This window comes from Apodemus sylvaticus, chromosome 11 (genome assembly GCF_947179515.1).
Source record: "Apodemus sylvaticus chromosome 11, mApoSyl1.1, whole genome shotgun sequence".
Lineage (NCBI taxonomy): Eukaryota > Metazoa > Chordata > Mammalia > Rodentia > Muridae > Apodemus > Apodemus sylvaticus.
Genome location: NC_067482.1, coordinates 992,779 through 1,015,554, shown reverse-complemented (window position 1 = coordinate 1,015,554; position 22,776 = coordinate 992,779). Strand labels below are relative to the sequence as shown.

Sequence of the window (22,776 nt, the reverse complement as noted above, 5' to 3'; positions counted from 1 at the left end):
ATGGTTTACACACAAACCTACAGGTCAAAGTGATGGCAGTCATTCATCAACTGAGATTCCCTATTCTCAATGCTTAGGTTTGTGTACACATTAATTAAACCATTTTCCACTAAAACTTAATAATTAACATTATGTTTGGTGGTGCTGTGCTGCCCTACATTCTAAGTACTAACTATGTATATTACTTAAATTTTTTTGTATGATTTAGCAGTTCTTTTATTAAGACTAAGCCAAAAGATATGTTGAGTACCATCTAACATTTTAAAACTACTAAAGATTTAATAAAGCAATTTATCTTTGTACTTCTGCAGGAAATTTGAATCTGGTCTAACTAAAATAACACAACACTTTGGGACAAAGATGCACCCTAACAAGCCTGCACTAGAAGCCAAGATGGAGAAGACCTCCACAACCACCATGACCTTCCCCTTGGTGCTATGGTAGACAGGGAGAAAGGTTATCCAGACACTGCAGAATACCAGCATGCTGAAAGTTAGGAACTTGGCTTCATTGAATCTGTCAGGAAGGTTCCTAGCCAAGAAAGCTACAGTGAAGCTCCCCAGAGCCAGGGAGCCCAAGTATCCCAGAACTAAGTGGAAGGCAATGACTGAGCCTTTGTTGCAAATAATGATGGTCTTCCCATGTTCAGAGTGTATATCTCTTTCGATAAAGGGAGGAGATGTTATCAACCAGATTCCACAGAGAACAAGTTGGATTAGGGTACAAATGGGAATGACCATCTTAGGTGCCCCTGTTATCAACATCCCTCTCATCCTTCTCCCTGGAGTAGTGAGCTTGAAAGCCATGACCACAGTTATCGTTTTGGCCAACACTGTAGAAATAGCCACTGTGAAAAATACTGCAAATGTAGTTTGCTGCAGGATGCAGGTGGCCTGGTGGGGATGTCCAATGAAGAGCAATGAGCATAGAAAACAGAAGACTAGAGAGATGAGCAAGATGTAGCTGAGAATGCGGTTATTGGCCTTCACAATGGGAGTATCCTTGTACTTCACAAAAATGATTAGTACTAGAATTGTTAGGGCAGAGAAGGAAAGGGCCATACAGCCTAGGGTAAACCCCAGTGGATCTTCATAAGCCAGAAATGACACAGATCTTTGGAGGCAGTGGGTTTGCTCTAAGTTGGCATACTTATCATCTGGACACTTCACACACGGTTCCATATCTGCTGGGAAATGGCAAATAAACTCTTATAAGATATCATAATTATGTAGTTAATTGTGTACTTGTATTATTTAGAGGATATATCAATAAATAATTTGGTGTTGAGCATCTATTCCATTCCTTATTGCTGTAAGGACCACTAACTTAAGATTGCTCTCTATTAACCTATGCTTTCTGATGGAAAAAACACCATCATAGGGAGTGGAACAGCAAAAATTATTTATTAAGCCAAAAAGAAAGAAAAATATGTTGAACAGTAATATGCACAATCTCAGATTATTTAATTCCTTAAACAACAAATTCACTGCTTACAGACAAGGGTAGTGTGCAGACATAGTTATTGATGCCAGTTGATGAAATATCTTATGTGCTTTGTTTTCTTTGAGAGTTGTGTCCTTTTTCTGTATCTACACATAGGCACCAGAACATACAATTCCTCATGCAAATATTTACATAAAGGAATATTTTCATCCTTGAAGCTGTATGCTTCCTAGACATATGCATGTCACTCTCATTGTGGTAAGATCTCTTTCTTCTCAACTATACATTCCAAGCTAAATGGCCTGCAGATTATAGATTTTCACATTCATCCCTCTTTCCTTAGCTAGGCTGTGATTGATGACAATCACTCTCCCATCTCTTGTTGCATTCTTGAAATCTTCACTCTTGTTCTAATTCTTTGACAGGAAATGCTTAATTCTTTAGGCCATGTAAGCTCTTAAAATATATTTCATTAGACATCAGCTGTTACGCTGAGCATCTGGTCTTTGTCAGGGACTAAGCTGGGTAATGGAGGAAAAGATTGTGGACTGATCATGTAGTCAAGTTTCTTTGTACAAAGAATCAAAGAAAAATAAGCGTATGCATAGATTATGCGTAAAATGTTTGTTTAAAGAATAGTTACACATGTATGTGTCCCTAAACCTTTTCTATATAATGTAAAATCAGCAACCATTGTATTATGAAAGTAATGCATTGTTGTAGAAGATATTTCAAGTTATTTGCTGGGTCTAAAAGAAGTAAGCATTATTCAACTGATTAAGTTTGGAACACGGAAATTTTAGGTCTTCAGTTTCCATCTAGCTCATATCAGAGTTGGGAAAGAGAAGGCATTTGAATTCAGCAATATTTTCTTCTGCATGCAAGCATGTACCTGTTTCATTGGAAACCTCATTTTCTGGGCACTGATCACAATCAAAGCAGCAGTCTGCTGTTTGTTCCTGATGAATTTTCCTGAATCCAGGAGCACATGTCACACTACACATGGAAGAGGGAACCTGAGACGATACATAAATATTATATAATATGTGTGTGTGAAGTTCATGTATACATCATATATATAATGACCCATAGATTGATATATGGGACATTAACAGATATGGCTATAAATACTCCTCTGATAACCAGCATTACTTAACAATTTCAGGTACATTATTATTTTTGCATTACCCTGCAATGCACTGGATGTCATACAATATTTACTACATAATGTGATATTTTATATGTAACATTCAGGTTGTAGCAGTTTAAAATCTCTCCTCATAAACTAATTAATCCAAAAGGAATGTTTATGTGGTATGAGTTTCTTTCTCATTATGTATAAATATAAAAATATAAGAACAGTAAGTTGTATGGAGAGAGAAGGTAGGGCAAATAAAGAAAGAGTTGTTTAGTGAATATGATCAAAACATGTTATATAAGACTCTCATAAAATTAATGAAGTTTTCTTAAGTTTAAAAGAAAACCTGGATGTTGTGTATGGGCACAGTGCTGTTCTTGTGAACCAGTCCCCTAATGAATAAAGGAACCAATTACTGGGCGAGTAGGCGGGACTTCCAGGTTGGACAGAAGAAGAGAGGAAGCAGGAGAGAGTTAGTCCTCTTTGGAACTGGGACAGCAGAGGGGTAAGATGTAGCTGCTAGAATTTCCTAGTATCATACATAGCGGATCTGCAAAGATCTGCCATCAGAGGGATCAGATTTTAATAAGGCTTACAAGATTAGGTTTTAGTTGCTGCACCCAGAGATTGAGTTTCTATTGTTTCTGAACTAAGTTTATGCTGTGTTTTCCTTCATGCAGTGGCTTGTCTGGTTTCAAGAGAGAAAGGTATGGGGCCAAGCATGGGTTTGCCTGAGGTGCTCCACAAAGGCTGTGGGGGATTTGAAACACTGGGTTGGTGTGGTAGTGACTCGCCAGTTGGAACCTAGTGAGCTGGGTGGAGAGATTGTGGAGTTCAGAGTCAGAAGCACAATGAGATAAGAACAGGTCGGTCATAGCCTGCCAGTGCATGGCCAACCAGGCCGCTGGGACAGAGGCACAGGCACAGGAATGTGCTGGCTCATCTTTTCAATATTTCCTGCAACACCTGGAACCCCCTATCCAACCCCCCTGCTTCTATGAGGGAGTTCCCTCCCCACCAGCCCACTCTAGCCTCAGCACCCTAGCATTCCTCTATGCTGGGGCTTCAAGCCTCTGCAGGACCAAAGGCCTTCCCTCCCACTGATGCCAGAGGAGGCAATCCTCCACAGAAGAGGGAAACCTGGAAGGGGGATAACATTTGAAATGTAAATAAATGAAATAGCCAATAAGAAATATATAAATTAAAAAAGAGAAAACCTTGAATCTAGAGAAAGTTATCTGTTAATGAATATGTGCCATACTTAATTAGGCTATAAATATGTTCATGCAGAATCAGAAAATTCCATGGTTTATATACAGTTACAAATTTTTATATATATTACTATAGATTTAATAAATATATTCCTGAATTGTGGGTGAATAGGCATGTGGGAGCAATTGAACATGACATCCAGAGGCATTTGATCCCTATAATCATATAGATTTATATGAATTTAATTTTCTTGAAAACAATTAAATTTTTGTATACTTACCGTTGTTCCTCCTGTGGCCCACTCTAAGTCTTCAGATACATGAAGTTGTTGGCTCTGTGGGAAACAAGGAAAGTATCTTCCTATTTTTACTTTTAATCCAAGGCCTTGTGGAAAATTCCAAATGATGAAAATGTCATAATCTGCACACTGATTTTCCCTATGGTTCATGTTCACCAGTTCTCCAACAGGGTTAGTAAATACCCTGGTTTTCAGCATGGAAGACACCTAATTGAGGTACATCATTAGATACTTACATATGCATATCAATAAAGGGAATACCAAATTTAGAATTTCCCAAATTAATATACTTTGTATTAATGTTCAGTGGTAAAATGTGATAGAAAATGATTACCAGATAGCAAAAAATATGGTGTGTATGTTTACACATGTTCTTCAAAAATAGTTTTTAAAACATGAAGCCATGTATATGCAAATGATGGGAGGTATGAATGTCTGCAAGTTGTGAAAATAATGAATGGTTGTAGGCATTTCATGTACATACAGTATACATATATAAGATAAATATAAACTTGAAATGTGTAGTCTTAATCAATTATGGTTTTGTAAATAATTGTTAATTTAATGAATAACTATTAATCATAGCACATGTACTGATTCTTGAGAAGCTATTCTTTAGAAAATATTCTAGTCTAGTCATCACTTAAGGATTTTATGATAAAACTCTTGGCTCCTATTTTAAATTTTGATCTCATTTGGTGAAATGTTGAGACACATTTTCACAAAACTCACTGATATCATAAAAAAAGTATCATCTCCTGTCAAATATTATCCTTGTGCATGATATTTATCCATGTAAAAGATTCATTAGGGAGTTTTTCAATGTAGAAATCTTTTCACCAAGAGAATAATCTCTAACAATTATACAGTTGTTTCTCTGGGTCCATTTAAAAGATCACATTGATAAATCTAAGCATAAAGAAATGTAAGAAACTTAACCTTCTGACAGTCAGCGAATAATCCCTTGGGTTCTGCCATTAGCTGAGATTCTACTTGTTGAAGAATGAGTTCATGGTAGGTGTGAGCTACAGCATACACAGCATTATACAAATTGTAACCTTCTTCACTCAGGGCCATGTCAAATTTGTGCTGTGCTGTCCATTCCAATGTGTTGTTGAATGTAAAATAATCCATTTTGCTATAGATGCTCTTTGAGGTTGAACAATTAAAATAATTCCACCCCAGTATAGACTGAGAAATATCTATTGTGTATTTATGAGTTTTCATTGTTGTTTGTATAAAATCCCTAAATTTAACAATCTTACTGTGGTGGTGTTCAAAAGTGACAGTCCCATGAAAGAAATCAAGGCTGAAATCATTTTTATTTGTGATAACATCCCATTGTGAGGTTGTGATCCAGATTCTCCTTGTATCTAAATATTCCCATCTTCTAAAGCTGACTTCTAGAGTAGAGTTCATTTCTCCATAAATGATAACAACCTTTGCTGAAGATGTCATAATTTGTTGATCATACATCTTAGCCCTTGTCATGTATATCTGCATATTTTCTGGGATCATATTCACAAAAGCTAAACATATTCCATGATTTTGTATTTCTTCTCTCAATTCAGAGAGAAATTGAATACCCTGGTCATCATCTGAGATGACCAGTCCTACCCACGTCCATCTAAAATGAAGCATCAAGGAGACCATACCATTGGACAAACATGTGTCCTTGGTGGCTACCTGATGGATATAGGGCAACTGGTCATGGTCACTTAGGTTAGGATGAAATGGTCCAAAGTAAACCTAAAGGATGTAGAAGAGAGGATGAAACATCCACATGAGGAATACGATTGTTAGGATGTCTGGACTTATATACAGGTAATGCAATTTACTTTTCAGAACTCCTATTAAAGATATTAAGATTATACTATAAATATCATGCATTATTCCTATTAGATTCTAGAGTATTCCTGGTAAGACTGAATGTCCTAGATAATAGTTTTTCCCCAGGCGGCTGTCCCACATGCCTATAATCCCACTACTCTGGGAGGCAGAGGCAGGCAGATTTCTGAGTTCAAGGCCGGCCTGGTCTACAGAGTGAGTTCCAGGACAGCCAGGGCTATACAGAGAAACCCTGTCTCGAAAAATACCAAAATCCGAAAATCAAAAAAAACCAAAAAAAAAAAAAAAGTTCTTCCTGTTTGCCCAGTACATCTATGATCTGATTATTCAATTCTTTATCATATATGTGTGTGTGTGTGTGTTTGTGTCTATTTCTGTGTATCTGTGTGTGTGTCTGTGTCTGTGTGTGTTTGTGTAGTAGTGCACTCATAACTGTATGCTGTCACTAAACACAAACAAGCTGCACATGCTTTTCCAAAGATGGGTAAGAGAAAGAGTCTAGAATTCTGACCTAAGACAGGCAGGGCCACCATCCACCATAATTCCCAGACAGGATTATGGAGCATAAGAAAATCTTTTGCCCTAGTCCAGTCAAATTTTTCATAAATCAAAAGGGAGGAATTGTTCCTTTCTCTCCCAGCCTTTGAGTGGGAATTCCTATGTTAACCATAATCCCCTCCACCTAGGGTGGAGTGCTCAGACCAAGGTGAAGTTCCTCTTACAGATCTAGAAATTCCTGAATTAAGCAGGTGACCCACCCAGTCGCCTGAACTATGGAACCAAGCCCAGTGAACAGTTAGACCAGTTCCCCTGAACACACCCTGCAATTTTGGGGAAGAGTCTTGCCTGAAACTATAAATTCTGAGCCCTCCATTAAACCTTGGGATCTTGATCAGCAAAAAGTAAAAAATAAAATAAAAATAAAAAAATTAATGTATGCTGTCAAAGTTTTCTTGTAGGCATATGTAAATGGAATTCAAAAGTTGTTTTGAGAGATGGCTCAGTGATTAACAGCACTGACTACTCTTCCAGAAGTCCTGAGTTCAACTTCCAGTAACCATGTGGTGGCTCACAACCATCTAATGGGATCTGATGCCTTCTTTTAATCTGTCCAAAGGTAGCAACAAAGTACTCACATACTTGAAATATATAGTTTTTTTAAAAAGTTATTAACTCATCCAGTGTCACACATTCTTACCTTTGGCGTCCTAGAATTAATTGACAGTTTTAAGGATGTTTTCCATGATGGTCCTGTAAGGTCTATGTAACAGTCTTCTTTTAATAAACAGTTATAATTAGCAAATTCCAAACTATTGTTTTTTTGTGAATAATTTTTATCCAGAAATTCCAATATATCTTTACACCGATAATCAAAAAGCCAGACAATCAAAGACATGTTGGGTAAAAGATAAGGATTCTTGTTGATTTCATCAGTAGCAAAAAATATTACCAGAAAAAACTCATATTTTCTTGCTGGTACTCTAAAACAAGGCATAATGATGATTAAGGGAGATGTTTGAAACATACAATTTTAATTGCATTTTATTTTGTAATATAAGACATGCTAAATTTCTGGCTAAATGTTTTGAAATAAGCCTCATAAATTAGAGGTCTTTAGAGCTGAATACAATTTAATAATCCATAGACATAGGGCACTATGATAAGTTTTTGTATTTGTGGAAATTGGTATTGCTTTATCTCTGAATGTCAGCCTTGAACTAGAGTACAGTCCTATTGTATAAAACTACTATAAAATAATACTGGAGTTGTAATTCCACATGTAAGACCCCCCAAAACCAAGGGTGCCCCAGCAGCCCACGCCTCGGAAAGCAACACCCAAATCACTCGCGAGAAAAGGTCTCGATGCAATAGCATGAGGATTTCTTTATTCCAGAATTCTGGGTTCCTCAGCTGTACACCGAGCAGGGGTAGAGGACTGAGGACCTCGTGCAACTGAGGTCAGGGGTATTTAAAGGGGAAAAAAAATCACAAGACAAGGGTTGGAGGGCACAATTCACAAGGCAAGGGGTGGAGGACAAAACATGCACAGAATGGGGAAGTACAGAATGAGGAAGTAAGGAAGGTTAGAGATTATCTGGAGCAAACATCCTTGGGGCATTGTATAGTTAAACATTGTAACTAGAACAGGGTGGGCTATTTTTCTCAAGCTGAAAGTAGAAAAACAAGTTACTCTGTGCTGGGCTAGTTGTTTAGAGGTCTAAAAACATTGAGTTGGGGGGGGGGTGTCTCTCATTTCCCACTCCTTCTCTTGTTAATAGTTCTAATCTTAGAACTATTAACTATAACTATAGTTATATAGTTCTATAACTATAGAACTAAGTCTCTGACTCTATATATTCTGGATTGTCCTGCCCTCATCTCTGATATTGTTGGCATAGCATAATAATCTGCACAGCACTTATACGTTTCTCTACTAAAAACTATTAACCGGTTAGTCACACAGGTTCCAATTGTAAGCAAAAGAAGTAAAATCACAAAGGGTCTCATCAAAGCAGAAAGCAGGGTGGTCAAGAGTACAAGATAAAGGCCTTTCCACCAAGTCTCAAGGTATTCTGCGCAGTGGCGTCTAACATAGACCCAATCTCCAAATTGAAAGCGATGTGGGACTTGCAAGTCTCCTTCAGCAGAGTAGGCCTCCAGCAGCTGCTTTCATGCTGGCTGCCTCACTCACTGGAGCACCTTGAGCCTAGAGAACAAAAGCCTGAAAAGCACAAAGGGGAGGAGAGCTATCTAATCATTAACACCAGTCTCTGTGGTCAATTTGGTGAAGGTTTCTTTCATCAGGGTTTCAGCAACAGTTCCTGAAGCCTTCTTATACAGATCCAGTCACCTATCTGGAAGCAGTAAGGAGTCTCTGGCATGCCTGGAGCATTTAAGGCAAATCTCACATTGTGGGACACCTCCTGGGAGGGCCCAGTGGACACCAAAGGGTTGGGGTATCAAAGAGGATTTCTAGGGGTATCAGGTTAAAATGGTAGGGGCTCTTCAGAAACAAGGGGAGAGGCACCACCCAGCCTGAACCAGTCTCCAAGGTCAATTTAGTTAAGGTCTCTCATAGGGTTTTGTTTATTTTCTCTACCTGCCTTGAGCCCTGGGGACAGTATGTCCAATAATGTTTCCAATTAGTCCCCAATATCTCTGTCAATTTCTGACTTACCTTAGAAACAAAAACAGAACCATTGTCTGATCCAATTACCTTGGGCACTCTGAAACTCGGGAAAATTTCTTCTAACCTTGGCAGCTGTTTCCTGCTTCAACCCATCTAGAGAAAAGTATCTATAAATGCTAGAAGATATTTTATAACCATATTCTCCTGCCTTAGCTATTATAAAAATCTCTTAATGTACTCTAGGCTGTTCTCTTCTAGATCTTTTTGCCCTGTTTACTCTTTACTGCATAAGCATTTACTTGCTGGCATACCTTACACTGCTCTATTATCTCTCTAACCTAAAACCTGAGTCATAAATATATACATTTGGTCTCTTAACTGCCAGGACAAGGTTTTTAATCCCCTAAATGAGTCTCTGTGCATTTGGCCTAGTGAGTCTTTGGCTTACATTCTGGGGAGTATAGTTCTCCCTTCTTGTGTGCACCTTCTCTTGGTAATAGTTGGTAGGGTGGCCAGCAATCTCAGTCCTTTTTAAAGTGAGGCTGTTCCTTAATTTTGTCCCATTTCCCAATGGGTGTCTCTTATAGACCCATAATCAGTATAGGCTCCTGCATATCCATTCCTGGAGCCATTTGCTCTGCCTGGTTATTGCCCATTTAGTCTTTTCCCTTTGGACGTCCTGGGCAGTGAATACTCACAGTGGCTGGCTTCATTAGGACATCTAAGAAGTCCAAGATTTCCTGTTGGTTTCCTCTGATATGAACAGTCCTCTTGGCATATATCCCTGTGGGTGTGGGCTGTAGCAAAGGTGTACCTGTTGCCCATGTGGCTGTTTATTTTCTTGCTGGTTCCAAGTTCCAAGGTCTTGGTGAGGGCAACGAGCTCTACTTTCTGTGTTGACATGCCAGGGGGTAAAGATTCTTCTACCCAGATGACATTTGTGCCGTCCACCATAGCAGCACCTGCTTCCATCATGGAGAAAACTGCTCTGGTCTGTAGCAACTTTCAGCAGGGGTCAGTCTCTCTTTTTCAGCCAGTTAGCTGCAGCCCGATGGGCAGGAAGCATATCTTCCCCCTCCCAATTTTGGAGAGTATGTCTTACTCCAACAGAGAGTAGGAACAGTCTGGGGTGACCCTAAATGAATGGGCTACCTATCCCTAGGTCCACTGTTCTTTGGTAGTCCATGAATACATTTTGGTGCCAGTGGCTTTTTGGACCCAAGATCTTTTCTTGGAAACAGCGCCATTGGCTTGGAAGACCGAGTGTTGAGCCCCTGTGTCCACCAAGAACTGAGTGGGTTTCCCTTTTACTCCCATAGTTATCCTGGGTTGGGGGAGGTGGTCAGAAACCCCATCTCCCCTAGTCACTGCTCCTGGGTTCTATTTGTTAGGGTACACTCTGGCTCAGTGGCCCCTCTCCTTATAGTATGCACACTGGTCATTTTCTGTCTCCCTTTTCTGCTTTTTCTAACTATTATAGCCAGGATTCTCTGTAGCTTCCTTCCTTCTCTGTCATTTTCTTTCTTTCTTTTTCTCCATTTCTTCTCCTCCTCTGTCTCTCTGTCTCAGCAAATTGTACTAAATCTCTCTATAGGCTTTCCCAACAACCTACATTAAATCCTTCTACAGACCTTCTCAGCAACCTGCACCAAATCCGTCCCTCAAGCTTTTTTCTGATATCTCTATCAGCCCTGTCTATAAGAGCCATTGTCATAGCAGCTTTATATTCCGTGCCCCTGGAGTCATAGCATGTATATTGGCAGAATGTCTCTATGAGCTGCTCTAGAAAAGCTGCAGGTGACTCATCTGGTCCCTGCTTAACCTTACATACCTTGTTTCAATTTGTGGGCTGCCATGCCCTCGAGACCTGCCAATGGAGTCTGGTGTTGGTCTGTCAGATGCCTCTTACCTTTTGTCTGAGGGGTAATCTTTTTGGCTTCCTGTATTACAAATAAAACAGTCTCAAAGAGATTAATTAGTCTTTTGGGAAATATACCCTTAGTGAGAGAGCTACCATGGTATCAGGATAGGTGGTCTCAGGTCCTCTCTAAATATCAATTGAGCATAATTATAAATTATAAACTATAAGATAGACATAACACCTAGTTTATCATCCCTGTCAATTAAACAGAACCCTTTCATCTGTATTATCTTAAAAGACTGTCAGAATTAACACTTAATGTTGTATTCCGTAGCTGCCTGCACCTACTACAAACTGGGTTGCTGGAACTTCAATGTCAGTCAGATCTTTTAACAGTTTGGGCAAGCCCTTCCCCCAGACCCCAGGCTGAGTTCAGGTGAAGTCGTCTGGTGGTCCTTGACTCTACTGCTCAGGCAGCTGGGTGGGTCACCTGCTTAATTCAGGAATTTGTAGACCTGGAGGAACAATGAGTTTAACCTTCACTCTGAGTTTCTCCACCCTAGGTGGGGCAGGATCCTGACTAGCAAAGGAATACATGCTCAACAAAGGCTGGGAGAAGTTCACCTTGACAATGTCAAGTACACTCGGTGTGCTCCACCCTAGGATAAAAAATTCCTGCTGTAACCTATTTCCCTATTATGCCCTAAGGTCAGATTCCTGCCCGAAGCCAGGGATTGTCCTTGGCCAAAGTCAAGTTCCTACCATGTGGCATGACTCTCCAATATGGCTTAAGAATATGGCAATACAACTTAAGAATTAACATTGTAAGGATTGACTCATGTCCTGGCTTTAAATTTTATGTCACCTGAAAATCATTTATTTAAATCTATATCAGCTTTCTCAGGATTAAACAGTTTGGGCTGTTTATGAGACTAACAGTCTTCAATACCATCAGAAATCTAAGAGTGACCAATTTTAACTGAAAATATATAGAAAGTTTAACATAGCTTTTAAGACTTAACCATTATATACCATGGATTTTTGACGTTTTTGAAAACCAACTATGTAAAGTAATGTGGACTGTTGTCTGTTAAACTACCTTCAGCTTTTTCTGATTAAAACCTAGAAAGCATCCTAACAATAAACTTAGAGCCTTATATTTCTATTTAGCCCTAAATTTATATGCTTAAACATCTCAGATTGGTAATATTAACAAAGAACGGGGTGTAAATCCTGTACTTTTAAATTTTTAGTATTTATACCAATGAAAACCTTGATTTTGTATCAAAATAAACCCTGTATCAAATAAGATCTTATGCCTTGAACTTAATACCAATTATAAAGATTTTAGTATCATAAAGACAGATTTTTTCATTTAATATTTTAGAATTTAGTCTTCTGGAGGTCTCCCTTATTTTGACCTCTCTCCCAGAAGAACAATATAACCACAAAGTTTAACATCACATCGATCATAACAATTTAAACAAGTTAAAATAAAAGAAATAAACCATTTGTACCAACTTAATGTACCTGCCACATTGAGCGTCTTGTTAAGACTTATTTTCCCCACCAGGGGGTGTGAGAGTCCAAGTATTTTGTCTCTCCTTTTATTCTAAGTTGGCGTTCTTGAGTCACATGACCTGATTTTGGCACCACAGACAGTTGCTTTTCAGTCTAAAGTCAAAAAAATAATATCGTCTGTCTAAGTCCAAGAACACAAAACACGATACAAAACAACACCACATAGACAGCCTGACCCTGCCACTGTCAGGCCTCTAGATTCAAGAACACAGAGCAAGGAAAATCACACTTTTTGCCCCCCAGAAGGGCGCAGTTTTAGACACCAGGTGTACCTGCACACACTACAGGAACCAGACAAACCAGATTTACAGATGGAAGAGAGCCTTATTTAGCTCTCCCCAGGGTCCAGTTTCCTCCAGACACCCCCCCCCCCCATGGTCTCAACTCTAGCAGCTGCCAGTCAAGCCCCGCACCAGACAGGCTCTCGAGTCCCAGAAGCTTGCAAACAAAACCGAACAGAACCAGATCAGAAAACCAGACAGCCGGGATGGTGTATAAGTTCTCCAATTCAGTAGAACTACCGTGTGCTCTCCGACATTCAGATGGGAATCTTCCAGGGTCTCTGGAGTTCCCCCAAAATACCTGGGAACATCTACCCGGGCCGCAGCCTGTGGTACAGAGCACGTCTGCTCACCATGGTCCTCTGGTTCTCACAAACCCGAGAGGACAGCTGCCCACCGAAAACAAAAGACTCACGTCTCCTAAGATTCAGATTCAGAAAACAGCAGAACACTCAGGACACAGACACCAGCTGGCACACACATATTCCAGAGGGGATCCCTTTTACCTCCTAGTTGGTTCTCACGTGTGAAGGAAAGTCACACTTCCCAGCCCATGCACCAAGAAAATGTAAGACCCCCAAAACCGAGGGTGCCCCAGCACCCCACACCTCGGAAGGTGACACCCAAATCACTCGCGAGAAACGGTCTCGATGCAATAGCATGAGGATTTTTTTATTCCAGAATTCTGGGTTCTACAGCCATACACTGCACAGGGGTAGAGGACTGAGGACCCCATGCAACTGAGGTCAGGGGTATTTAAAGGGGAAAAAATCACAAGGCAACGGGTGGAAGACAAAACATGCATGGAATGGGGAAGTACAGAATGAGGAAGTAAGGAAGGTTAGAGATTATCTGGAGCAAATGTCCTTGGGGCTTTGTATAGTTAAACATTGGAACTAGAACAGGGTGGGCTATCTTTCTCAAGCTGAAAGCAGAAAAACAAGTTACTCTGTGCTGGACTGGTTGTTTAGAGGTCTAAAAACATTGAGTTGGGGATCTCTCACACAGATGCATAAAAAAGCATGACTTAAATCACATATGAAATATATAACGCATTCTCCTTAAATTATTTATTACTAACATGGATTTTATGCTGTGGAGAGCCAGAGTATTGCCAGGAGAGCAGTGTGTATAGATATTGACTTGAGAGCAATCTGTGATGCCAAGGTCAGAGCGTAATATGTGCAGCTAAGAGGAACTCTTATCTATGTTTAGTTTGTAGAGGAACTTTCTCAGAAGAGCTTTGTTTGCTGAAGTGCTTATAAGCTAGATCTGCAGAAATAAACTTTGAGCCTTGATCAGTCTTAGCTCCATGCTTCTCTCCCCCTCCCCACTCTTTCATTTCCAGCCCTCCCTTCAGGTGAGCCCTGCTCTACTGTAAGGTGCTGGGTACAGGCAGCACCCAAACAGGGACCTGAAAATGGAGGACTCACAGAGAAACACTACTTTGGTTGGAATACTCTATAGAACAAAGTGAAAATAAAAGGAAATTCTGAGTACAGGTAAGTAATTATATCCTCATATCTATGGGCTATTAAGGGCTGTACTGTGGGGCGAAGAGGGGGGAAGGGGACGATTAGGCTGGGATGGTGCTTACCCAATGCTGACTCACCTCGGATAGTAACAGTGAAACGTGGCAGAGCAGTACAAAGAAAGGGTTCATTTGCAGCCTGAAAGACCTGCTTCAAGCAAGAGGATCAGGGTTTAAAAAACAGACACTGGAAAAATTTTTAGCTCAGGTGGACTCTTGCGGTCCATAATTCCCAGAAGAAGGGAATTTAGATAAGGATACCTGGGAGAAAATTGGAGTAGTCCTAAGTACCACTCAGGCAAATCCTATTGCATTTTGCCTCTGGGCACTTATAAAAGATTCCTTTGATAACAACAAAGACAGGGAAACTTCAGAGACATTGTCCATTACACAAGACCAGCTGGTGGAACTTAATGAAAAAATTAATTAGACAAGCTGAAGAGGAATTGGGGAAGTTGAAAAAGCAGGGCTCTGGGGAGCAACTATCAGTAGCTGCCACTGTCTCTCCTCTCCCTTCTCTGGCAGAATTCCCAGAAGAAGGAGATGAAGAGTTAGACCTTGAACATGAGAGAGAGAGAATGGGTGGCAGAAAAGCAGTTGTCCCCCCTGTCTGGGGCACTTTAGCAAAAGAGAAGGAAAATGAACATAAGCTATTTCAGAGCTCTCCTCAGACAGGTAGAAGTTGGGAGGTATCCTGCTTCTTATCTGTCTCTTACTGGAGAAATCCTTAGTTATGGTTCTGGGTCTCTTAGGTAGGGTATCCCTTTTGTGGCAATATTTAGTTCTCTTCCCTCTTTCTCTATTGTTTGTTCTTGGTGTGACAACATGTCCATGTCTTTCATTTTATGTCTGTGCTTTCATTTCGTTGCTTGATTATTGCTCTGTGTTTCCGTGTAGAAAAGAAAAAAATGGTTTATCCACCCCTTGCTGCTGGCTATCCACCCCTTGCTGCTGGCTATCCACCCCTTGATTTAGTTTTAACTTTTTTTTTTTAAAGTAATCTCAATTTGCACAACAAAAGTTACCCTGCTCCTGTAGCTCAGAGTCTAGCACTGCTAGAGAAGCCCTACTAGGGCTTGATTTTCTGCACTAGCCACTCTTAAAGGGGTCAGAAAGTTCTCAGCTTCTATGGTAATGGAGTTGATGGCTATTTTTCCTAAAAAAATCTCTATGATTGTTTTTTTTAGCTTCAGCAGGTGACAAGGTAATTCTCTCTTGAAATTACAGGTAGAAAAAGTAAAATTTTGTCTGGTCTAAATATATAAGACGTGTGTAGCCATTTCATTTCTTTTTTCTGACTGGTTTTAAAAGTATAAATATGTTTTTGCATATCTTGGTTATATAGTATTGGCTTATAAGTTATTGGGTATGATTTAAAGTTTGTAACATTGGTAACAGAAAGTTGGCTTAAAACTGTAACTCAGGGTTGGAGGCATTGTAAACAACACCACATGGAATGAGCCAACCCAGGGAAATAGGTCTCTAAAGATACTTCTAAACTGGGATAATATTTTATGTCATTCTTATCCTGGAAAATAGACTTATAAAAGATATGATTTAAAACAATGTCTCTTTAATGAGTTAATAAAACCTTCACTGTCACGTATTTCTACATAAGAACTGGCAGCCAAACTTTGTACCATGAAAGTAATGTACTTGGTATTGATTTTAGAGAGAATGGATTATTTACAGTGTTAAAAACTGGGTTTTGCACACCAATGTGTACCCGAAGATGTCATATGTCCCCTTAGAATGTCATGTGCACTCCCCAGGATGCCAGGTGTCCCTCAGGATATCATGATGTGATATGCCCTTTCAGGATGTCATGTAACCTTCAGGAAGTCATGTGTATTCCTCCGGGGAGTCTTATGCATTTCCCCAGCAGGCCATGTGCTCCCCCATGTAGGATGTACTGTGACCTCCCAGGATGCCACAGTGGTGTCATATACAACCCAAAAGGACATTCTTATTCTTCTCCTCTTCTTATGTTCCCAATGTAGCAATATCCATTTTATCAGACTTCTTGGAAAATATATTAAGTTCAGGGGATCACCATTCTCTCCACCAGAGAGAACAACATCACAGTTCCAACAAGGAGCAGTCTCAAGTCACAGGACATGTAGTCTTTGACTTACAAAGATGAGCAAACAAACACACAGTGACATTATCTTGAGAAAATGAGGTGCATCCTCCAGGATATTGTGATGGCCATAAATCCAAGTGTTTTTCCTAAGGGGTTTTTGTTGGGGAGGAAATGCAGCCACTGCATTCACTGCTGTGTGAGCATTTTCCACTGTGAAGACAACCCTTGAAACAGATTCTATTCAGTGTTGACTTCAGTATAAAGGCATGATGGAAATGTTTTCATATAATGCCCTGCATTTGCGCTGTGGCTGATGTGCAACTTACATGTAGGTAATAAATGGGGTTCTATCATGTGTAAACAAACAAACAAACAAACAAACAAACAAAACAAAACAAAGACACCCCCTAAAACCTAATAAAAATCTGGGTTTTGCTTTCCAAAATTATGGTTATGCTCTAATATCAGAAAAGAAACTTAAAAATATAGTTAAACTGAGGCAGTCTGGGAGCTCACAGCACAGCTCATTCCAACTTAGGCTTCAGTCCTGAGGCCTCTGGCAGTAGCCCTCAGACCTCTCCGCTTCCGGATCCAGATCAGCCTGAGCAGCAGCGCCACATCTCCAGGTCCTGAAAGAGGCAGGTGGGGCTTCCAGGCTCTCCCAGTGGGAGAGGTTGGTGTGCTCCAGTGAATCCAGCGGGCCCCAGCAGGAGCCTTCAGGTGCCTGCTTTAGGATCTGAACAGCCTGGGCCACAGCACTCAGTCTCCAGGAAGTGCGGGAGACCTGGTGTGCACCCAGAGGCAGTCTGGGAGCTCACAGCACAGCTCGTTCCCTGTGGCACAGAGCTTAGGCTTCAGTCCTGAGGCCTCTGGCGGTAGCCATCAGACCTCTCCACTTCCGGATCCAGATAAGCCTGAGCTGCAAAACACATCTCCAAGTCCCGAAAGAGGCAAGTGGGACTTCCAGGCGGCCAGCGGGGAGAAGTCGGTGTGCTCCAGTGAATCCAGCGGGCCCCAGCAGGAGCCTTCAGGTGTCTACTTCGGGGTCTGAACAGCCTGGACAACAACACCCTGACTCCAGGCAGTGCAGGAGGTAAGCTGTGCACCAGAGGCCACCTGGGAAGGGGCAGCTTGCACTGGTGAGTCCAGCATTGAAAACACCAACTAACACCAGTGAGAACTAGATGGCAAAAGGCAGACATTGGAACGTCACTAACAGAAATCAAGGCAATATGGCAACATCTGAACCCAATTCTCCTTTACCAGCATGTCCTGGATACCCCATCACACCAGTAAAACAAGATTTGGATTTAAAATCACTGGTCATGATGCTGGTACAGGAACACATGAAGGACATACTTAAAGAAATTCAGGAGAAAATGGATCAAAAGTTAGAAGCCCTTGCAAGGGAAACACAAAAATCATTGAAAGAAATCCAGGAGAATACAAAAGCCAATAACGAGGAAACACAAAAAACACTTAAAGAAATACAGGAGAACTTTGGTCAACAGGCTGCGGTCATGAAAGAGGAAACACAAAAATCTCTTAAAGAATTACAGGAAAGCACAAACAAGCAAGTGAAGGAGCTAAGCAAAACAATCCAGGATCTAAAATCAGAAGTAGAAACAACTAAGAAAACTCAAAGGGAGACAACTTTGGAGATAGAAAGCCTTGGGAAGAAATCAGTGGACATAGATGCAAATATCAACAACAGAATACAAGAGAGAGAAGAAAGAATCTCAGACGCTGAAGATACCATAGAAACCATGGACTCAACAGTTAAAGAAAATGCAAAAAGCAAAAAGCTTGTAACCCAAAATATCCAGGAAATCCAGGACACAATGAGAAGACCAAACCTAAGGATTATAGGCATAGATGAGAGTGAAGATTTACAGCTTAAAGGGCCAGCAAATATCTTCAATAAAATTATGGAAGAAAACTTCCCTAACCTAAAGCGAGAGATGCCCATGAATATACAAGAAGCCTACAGAACTCCAAACAGACTGGACCAGAACAGAAATACTTCCCATCACATAATAATCAAAATACCAAATGTACTGAACAAAGAAAGAATATTAAAGGCAGTAAGAAAAGGGCCAAGTAACATACAAAGGAAGACCTATCAGAATCACAGCAGACTTTTCACCTGAGACTATGAAGGCTAGAAGATCCTGGGCTAATCTCATGCAGATTCTAAGAGAACACAAATGCCAGCCAAAACTACTATATCCAGCAAAACTCTCAATCACCGTAGATGGAGAAACTAAGATATTCCATGACAAAACCAAGTTTACCCAATATCTATCCACAAACCCAGCCCTACAAAAGATAATAGGAGGAAAACACCAATACAGGGAGGGAAACTTCACCCTGGAAAAAGTAAGATAGTAACCTTTCATCAAACCCAAAAGAAGTTAACCAATCAAATTTAAAAAATAACGTCAAAAATGACAGGAAGTAACAATCACTATTCCTTAATATCTCTTAACATCAATGGACTCAGTGCCCCAATAAAAAGACATAGACTAACTGACTGGTTATGTAAACAGGACCCTACATTTTGCTGCTTACAGGAAACACACTTAAGGGTCAAAGACAAACACTACCTTAGAGTAAAAGGCTGGAAGACAATTTTACAAGCAAATGGTCTCAGGAAACAAGCTGGAGTAGCCATTTTAATATCAGATAAAATTGACTTTCAACCCAAAGTCATCAAAAGAGACCCTGAGGGACACTTCTTGCTGGTCAAAGGAAAAATACAAGAAGAACTCTCAATCCTGAACATCTATGCTCCAAATGCAAGGGCACCCTCATTCGTAAAAGAAACTTTATTAAAGCTCAAAGCACACATTGCACCTAACACAATAATTGTGGGTGACTTCAACACTGCACTTTCCTCAATGGATCGATCAGGAAAACAGAAACTAAACAGGGACATAATGAAATTAATTGAAGTTTTGGACCAATTAGATTTAACAGACATATATAGAACATTCTATCCTAAAGCAAAAGAATATACCTTTTTCTCAGCACCTCATGGTACCTTCTCCAAAATCGACCATATAATTGGTCACAAGACAGACCTCAACAAATATAAGAAGATTGAACTAATCCCATGCCTCCTATCAGATCACTATAGAGTAAAAGTGGTCTTCAATAGCAACAAAAACATCAGAAAACCCACATACACGTGGAAATTGAACAATATTCTACTCAATGATACCTTGGTCAAGGAAGAAATAAAGAAAGAAATTAAAGACTTTTTAGAACACAATGAAAATGAAGACACAACATACCCAGATCTATGGGACACAATGAAAGCAGTGCTAAGAGGAAAACTCATAGCACTGAGTGCCTCCAAAAGGAAAATGGAGAGAGCATACATTACCAGCTTAATGACACACCTGAAAGCCCTGGAACAAAAAGAAGCTATTTCACCCAGGAGGAATAGAAGGCAGGAAATCATCAAACTCAGGGCTGAAATCAATCAAGTAGAAACAAAGAGAACCATACAAAGAATCAACAAAACCAGGAGCTGGTTCTTCAAGAAAATCAACAAGATAGATAAACCCTTAGCCAGACTGACCAAAGGGCACAGAGAAAGTATCCAAATTAACAAACTTAGAAATGAAAAGGGAGATATAACAACAGAAACTGAGGAAATCCAAAAAATCATCAGATCCTACTACAAGAGCCTATACTCAACACAACTGGAGAACCTGGAGGAAATGGACAATTTCCTTGACAGATACCAAATACCAAAATTAAATCAGGACCAAATAGATCATCTAAACAGTCCCATAATGCCTAAAGAAATTGAAGGAGTCATAGAAAGTCTTCCAACCAAAAAAAGCACAGGACCAGATGGTTTCAGTGCAGAATTCTATCAGACTTCAAAGAAGAGTTAACACCAATACTCTTCAAATTATTCCACAAAATAGAAACAGAAGGAACACTACCCAATTCCTTCTATGAAGCCACAATTACGCTGATACCAAAACCACACAAAGTTCCAACAAAGAAAGAGAACTTCAGACCAATTTCCCTTATGAACATCGATGCAAAAATACTCAATAAAATTCTTGCCAACCGAATCCAAGAACACATAAAAACGATCATCCACGATGATCAAGTAGGCTTTATCCTGGGAATGCAGGGTTGGTTCAATATACGGAAATCCATCAATGCAATCCACTACATAAACAAACTCAAAGAAAAAAACCACATGGTCATTTCATTGGATGCTGAAAAAGCATTTGACAAAATTCAGCATCCTTTCATGCTTAAAGTCTTGGAAAGAACAGGAATTCAAGGCCCATACCTAAACATAGTAAAAGCAATATACAGCAAACCGGTAGCCAGCATCAAACTAAATGGAGAGAAACTTGAAGCAATCCCACTAAAATCAGGGAGTAGACAGGGCTGCCCCCTTTCTCCTTATCTTTTCAATATTGTACTTGAGGTACTAGCTCAGGCAATTCGACAACATAAGGAGGTCAAAGGGATACAAATTGGAAACGAAGAAGTCAAACTATCATTATTTGCAGATGACATGATAGTCTACCTAAGTGACCCAAAAAACTCCACTAGAGAACTCCTACAGCTGACAAACAACTTCAGCAAAGTGGCAGGTTATAAAATCAACTCAAGCAAATCAGTGGCCTTCCTATACTTAAAGGATAAGCAGGCTGAGAAAGAAATTAGGGAAATGACCCCCTTCACAATAGCCACAAATAGTATAAAGTATCTTGGGGTGACTCTTACCAAACATGTGAAAGATCTGTATGACAAGAACTTCAAGACTCTGAAGAAAGAAATGGAAGAAGACCTCAAAAAATGGGAAAACCTTCCATGCTCATGGATCGGTAGAATCAATATAGTTAAAATGGCCATTTTGCCAAAAGTAATCTACAGATTCAATGCAATACCCATCAAAATCCCAACTCAATTCTTCACAGAGTTAGAAAGAGCAATTATCAAATTCATCTGGAATAACAAAAAACCCAGGATAGCCAAAACTATTCTCAACAACAAAAGAAATTCTGGGGGAATCAGTATCCCTGACCTCAAGCAATACTACAGAGCAATAGTGTTAAAAACTGCATGGTATTGGTACAGTGACAGGCAGGAGGATCAATGGAACAGGATTGAAGATCCAGAAATGAACCCACACACCTATGGCCACTTGATCCTCAACAAAGAGGCTGAAAACATCCAATGGAAAAAAGATAGCCTTTTCAACAAATGGTGCTGGTTCAACTGGAGGTCAGCATGCAGAAGAATGCGAATTGATCCATCCTTGTCTCCTTGTACTAAACTCAAATCCAAATGGATCAAGGACCTCCACATAAAGCCAGACACTCTGAAGTTAATAGAAAAGAAACTGGGGAAGACCCTTGAGGACATCGGTACAGGGAGAAAGTTTCTGAACAGAACACCAATAGCGTATGCTCTAAGAGCAAGAATTGACAAATGGGACCTCATAAAATTACAAAGTTTCTGTAAGGCAAAGGACACCATCAAGAGGACAAATCGGCGACCAACAAATTGGGAAAAGATCTTCACCAATCCTACATCAGATAGAGGGCTAATATCCAATATATATAAAGAACTCAAAAAGTTAGACTCCAGAAAACCAAACAACCCTATTAAAAAATGGGGTACAGAGTTAAACAAAGAATTCTTACCTGAAGAACATCGGATGGCGGAGAAGCATCTTAAAAAATGCTCAACTTCATTGGTCACTAGGGAAATGCAAATCAAAACAACCCTGAGATTTTACCTTACACCAGTCAGAATGGCTAAGATTAAAAATTCCGGAGATAGCAGGTGTTGGAGAGGGTGAGGAGAAAGAGGAACACTCCTCCACTGCTGGTGGGGTTGCAAATTGGTACAACCACTCTGGAAATCAGTCTGGCGGTTCCTCCGAAAACTGGGCACCTCACTCCCAGAAGATCTTGCTATACCACTCCTGGGCATATACCCAGAGGATTCCCCACCATGTAATAAGGATACATGCTCTACTATGTTCATAGCAGCCCTATTCATAATTGCCAGATGCTGGAAAGAACCCAGGTATCCCTCAACAGAAGAGTGGATGCAAAAAATGTGGTATATCTACACAATGGAGTACTATTTAGCCATTAGAAACAATGAATTCATGAAATTCTTAGGCAAATGGATGGACCTAGAGAACATCATACTAAGTGAGGTAACCCAGACTCAAAAGATGAATCATGGTATGCACTCACTAATAAGTGGATATTAACCTAGAATCCTGGATTACCCAAAACATAATCTACACGTCAAATGAGGTACAAGAAGAAAGGAAGAGTGGCCCCTTGTTCTGGAAAGACTCAATGAAGCAGTA

The 22,776-nt window shown here is 40.1% G+C and overlaps 1 protein-coding gene across 1 annotated transcript in view; it reads right to left on the bottom strand.

Annotated features, from left to right (window-relative positions):
- Window positions 1-278: 278 nt before the first annotated feature.
- The window catches only part of LOC127696233 (vomeronasal type-2 receptor 116-like), a 42,752-nt gene continuing 20,254 nt past the window's right edge, over window positions 279-22,776 (bottom strand). Inside the window, exons 3-7 of the mRNA XM_052198799.1 lie at window positions 7,138-7,420; window positions 5,031-5,840; window positions 4,074-4,298; window positions 2,336-2,459; window positions 279-1,186 (exon numbers count right to left, since the gene is read on the bottom strand). Coding sequence (XP_052054759.1) covers window positions 279-1,186; window positions 2,336-2,459; window positions 4,074-4,298; window positions 5,031-5,840; window positions 7,138-7,420 — 2,350 coding nt within the window. The remainder of the gene's footprint in view (window positions 1,187-2,335; window positions 2,460-4,073; window positions 4,299-5,030; window positions 5,841-7,137; window positions 7,421-22,776) is intronic.